Genomic DNA, 5,000 nt, shown 5'->3' with positions numbered 1-5,000 from the left:
TCCCTCAATCCCTCATTCCCTCACTCACTCCTTTAGTCCCTCCCTCAATCCCTCATTCCCTCACTCACTCCTTCACTCCCATACACCCTCCCTCAATCCCTCATTCCCTCACTCACTCCCTCATTCCCATACTCCCTCCCTCAATCCCTCACTCACTCCTTTAGTCCCTCCCTCAATCCCTCACTCACTCCCTTAGTCCCTCCCTCAATCCTTCAATCCCTCATTCCCTCCCTCAATCCCTCATTCCCTCACTCACTCCTTTAGTCCCTCCCTCAATCCCTCATTCCCTCACTCACTCCTTTAGTCCCTCCCTCAATCCCTCAATCCCTCATTCCCGCACTCACTCCTTTAGTCCCTCCCTCAATCCCTCACTCACTTCCTTAGTCCCTCCCTCAATCCCTCATTCCCTCACTCACTCCCATACACCCTCCCTCAATCCCTCACTCACTCCCCTAGTCCCTCCCTCAATCCCTCATTCCCTCACTCACTCCCATACTCCCTCCCTCAATCCCTCATTCCCATACTCCCTCCCTCAATCCCTCATTCCCATACTCCCTCCCTCAATCCCTCATTCCCTCACTCACTCCTTTAGTCCCTCCCTCAATCCCTTATTACCTCACTCACTCCCATACTCCCTCCCTCAATCCCTCACTCACTTCCTTAGTCCCTCCCTCAATCCCTCATTCCCTCACTCACTCCTTTAGTCCCTCCCTCAATCCCTCACTCACTCCTTTAGTCCCTCCCTCAATCCCTCATTCCCTCACTCACTCCTTCACTCCCATACACCCTCCCTCAATCCCTCATTCCCTCACTCACTCCCTCATTCCCATACTCCCTCCCTCAATCCCTCATTCCCTCACTCACTCCTTTAGTCCCTCCCTCAATCCCTCACTCACTCCCTCACTCCCTTAGTCCCTCCCTCAATCCCTCATTCCCTCACTCACTCCCTCATTCCCATACTCCCTCCCTCAATCCCTCATTCCCTCACTCACTCCTTTAGTCCCTCCCTCAATCCCTCATTCCCTCACTCACTCCTTCACTCCCATACACCCTCCCTCAATCCCTCATTCCCTCACTCACTCCTTTAGTCCCTCCCTCACTCCCTCCCTCATTCCCTCACTTCCCTCACTCAATCCTCATTACTCCCTCACTCCTCAATCCCTCATTCCCTCACTCATTCCTTTAGTCCCTCCCTCAATCCCTCATTCCCTCACTCACTCCCTCATTCCCATACTCCCTCCTCCAATCCCTCAATCCCTCACTCACTCCTTTAGTCCCTCCCTCAATCCCTCACTCACTCCCTTAGTCCCTCCCTCAATCCCTCAATCCCTCATTCCCTCACTCACTCCTTTAGTCCCTCCCTCAATCCCTCATTCCCTCACTCACTCCTTTAGTCCCTCCCTCAATCCCTCATTCCCTCACTCACTCCTTTAGTCCCTCCCTCAATCCCTCATTCCCTCACTCACTCCTTTAGTCCCTCCCTCAATCCCTCATTCCCTCACTCACTCCTTTAGTCCCTCCCTCAATCCCTCACTCACTCCCTTAGTCCCTCCCTCAATCCCTCATTCCCTCACTCACTCCTTTAGTCCCTCCCTCAATCCCTCACTCACTCCTTTAGTCCCTCCCTCAATCCCTCACTCACTCCTTTAGTCCCTCCCTCAATCCCTCATTCCCTCACTCACTCCCTCACTGCCTCACAGTGTCCAAACCTTCCGCCTGGCCCAGAGATGCTGCAGAGGCTGATTCTCGCTCAGAGTGCTGGCTCTGACGCACCATAACTTCCACACGATGACAGTGTATGCCAGCACCATCACTGCACCGGGCACGAAGAACAGAATCAGCACCAGCTGTCGAGGGGCAAGCAAGCAGTCAGTGCACTTTGCTGCGCCACTTAAAAGATAAACAGAGGCGCTGTCTGTACAGGTATTGGGTGAGAATGGTGCAAAGGGGGAGATTATTGGGAATTTTTTCAATATATTCGGATTGATGTATTAATTACCACAGGCGCATTATCGTAGTGAATATTTTTTTTGTGAAATAAAAAGTAAATAGGGTAGCATTCATTCATATATTGATAAGACAGTGACAGTATGAACGTAAATGAAATTCCTCTCGTTTTGACTTCCTGTTGACTTCCTCTTCGGGTGACCGAAACGAACCGAAGAGGATATATTCATATACATACACTATATATGTTTATATATATATATATATATATATATATATAATATATATATATATATATATATATATATATACATGTATATACATATACATGTATATACATATATAATATATATATATATACATATATATATATATATATATATATATATATATATATATATATATATATATACATATATATGTACATATGCATATATATATATATATATATATATATATATATATATATATATATAGATAGATAGATAGATAGATAGATAGATAGATAGATAGATAGATAGATAGATAGATAGATAGATTATATATATATGTATGTATATGTATGTATATATATATGTATATATATATATATATATATATATATATATATATATATATATATATATATATATATATATATATATGTATATATATATATATATACATAAACATATACATAGATAGATAGATAGATAGATAGATATATTTATATATATGTATGTATGTATGTATTTATGTATATATATATATATATATATATATATATATATATATATATATATGTATATATGTGTGTGTGTGTGTGTGTGTGTGTATATGTATATATATATATGTATATATATGTATATATATATATATATATATATATATATATATATATATATATATATATATATATATATATATATATATATATATATATATATATATATATATATATATATATATTATATATATAGTATTATATATATATATATATATTATATATATATATATATATAATATATTATATATATATATATATATACACACAACATATATAGATATATATATTAATATATATATATATATATATATATATATATATATATATATATATATATATATATAATACATACATATTAAATATATCTATCTATATGTATATTATATGTATATGTTTATGTATATATATATATATATATATATATATATATATATATATATATATATATATATATATATATATACGTTATTAGCATGATCCTTACCAGAACATGGTAGTAGCGGAAGGCGCGACGAGTGGCTTCGGTGCACAAGTGGTCGACGTCTGTGCAACTCTCCAGTGTGAGATCACTCAACTTGGGCACAAAGGAAAAAAACTCTTACGCGGGTAATTATAGATTTTCCCTAAGAAACATATACTGTATATGAGCGTGTTCATAGAAAGAGAGAGAGAGAGAGAGAGAGAGAGAGAGAGAGAGAGAGAGAGAGAGAGAGAGAGAGAGAGAGAGAGAGAGAGAGAGAGAGAGAGAGAGAGAGAGAGAGAGAGAGAGAGAGAGGGGAGAAAGAGACACCCAAAGACAGACAGAAAGACAGAAAAAAAAGAGTCACATAAGCATCCTTGTCTGCATATTACACCATGACATTCCCTCCCCACACGACACATCCACCCAGGGTCCGCTTGACCACGCAGTGACACTTCTTCCTCAAGCGCCACCTAGCCATCAACCACACGAAAAAAGGTGACACTTGGGTCTACTACCTCACACTCCAGCCTTCCAGTCGAGCAGTCCCTTCAGCCACGGCGGCCAGCCTGCATTCTACTCAACATATCCTCGATAAACATCATCCTTGTTAACCTTGTGTTAGGCGATCGTCCTCATTCCCACTTTCAACAATGGACAAGTAAACACCAATTGTTTACAACGTTGCAGACAGGACGTAAACAATGGATGTTTACATGAATACTTTCTACTGAATCGCTGTTGCATTCTTTACCTCTACGACCTGCAGGTCCCTCATGTAGAAGCTGGGAAGAGCCACGACCACGGAGATGGCCCAGATGGCCGAAATGGCCACCGACGGGAAGGAGGTGGCGTTGCGTGCGCGGATCGGCATGGTCACGGCGTAGAGGCGGTCGCAGGCCACGGCAGCCAGCGTCAGCACCGACACCGTAACGGAGGTCACTGAGGTCAGAGTAGGTCATCAGGTTGCCATGGTGGGAAGAAAAGAAAGGGAAAAATCTCATTTCATTCGAGGTTTGGACATTTTTTCTTCCTTTTTGCAATTGATTCGCATCTCGACTCCAATTTCATTCTCTTTTTAATTTTGACCCTTGATATAAATCCTTGATAAATTTACCTACGGATTTATCAATACGTCAACCTACTTACTTATTCTCTTATCTATCTATCCATATATCTATCCACCTATCCTTACACACCTTCCACCAGGACATTGATTTTGCAGATGTAACGCCCAAGAACGTATAGCGGGTGCGTGATCCTGTTGATAACGAGAGGCCAACAGAAAAGGGTAAACAGAAAGTCGGCGATAGCGAGGTTGACGAGCAAGTAGTTAACGGTGGAACGGAGAGAAGCGCTCAGGTAGACCACCGCTATGACGGACAGGTTTCCGAACAGAGACAGAAGAACGACGGGCGCCATGAGACATATCTGTTGACGACGAGAGAAAAATAGTTTTTGTTTTTTTTAAGCTTAGGTTTTCGTTTGGGGAGTGTGTTATTTGTGTCATTTTGCGGTTGAGTTTGCTGTGTGTGTTCGAGAAGTGTGTATGGAGGATATACGCACCTGCATATGAGTGTGGTCAGAAACGTGTATAAATATATACTTGTTTGAGGACAAGCATACAGGCATACGGGATATATACATGAACACTTTAAACAGACACACACATACATATTTATTTATCTATCTATCTCCTCATCTATCTATTCATCCAGTTATATATCTATTTACCCATCTATATATCTGACTCCATATATATCTACCCATCTATATATCTATCAATCTATACATTTGTCTTTCTTCCTATCCACCTATCTATCCATC

At 40.5% G+C, this 5,000-nt stretch overlaps 1 protein-coding gene across 6 annotated transcripts in view; it reads right to left on the bottom strand.

Annotated features, from left to right (window-relative positions):
* The window catches only part of LOC122259968 (substance-K receptor), a 28,154-nt gene that overhangs the window by 10,280 nt on the left and 12,874 nt on the right, over window positions 1–5,000 (bottom strand). For all 6 annotated transcript variants that reach the window (XM_043026980.2, XM_086547471.1, XM_086547472.1 and 3 more), the window contains 4 exons: window positions 4,373–4,604; window positions 3,928–4,115; window positions 3,198–3,287; window positions 1,710–1,847 (listed from right to left, as the gene is read on the bottom strand). In XM_043026980.2, the coding sequence (XP_042882914.1) occupies window positions 1,710–1,847; window positions 3,198–3,287; window positions 3,928–4,115; window positions 4,373–4,604 (648 nt within the window). The remainder of the gene's footprint in view (window positions 1–1,709; window positions 1,848–3,197; window positions 3,288–3,927; window positions 4,116–4,372; window positions 4,605–5,000) is intronic.

The sequence above is a fragment of the Penaeus japonicus genome, unplaced genomic scaffold (genome assembly GCF_977035675.1).
Source record: "Penaeus japonicus unplaced genomic scaffold, GWHDUDI00000001_assembly GWHDUDI00000019, whole genome shotgun sequence".
Lineage (NCBI taxonomy): Eukaryota > Metazoa > Arthropoda > Malacostraca > Decapoda > Penaeidae > Penaeus > Penaeus japonicus.
Note: the sequence above shows the minus strand (reverse complement) of the source record. Positions and strands in the feature narration are given on the sequence as shown.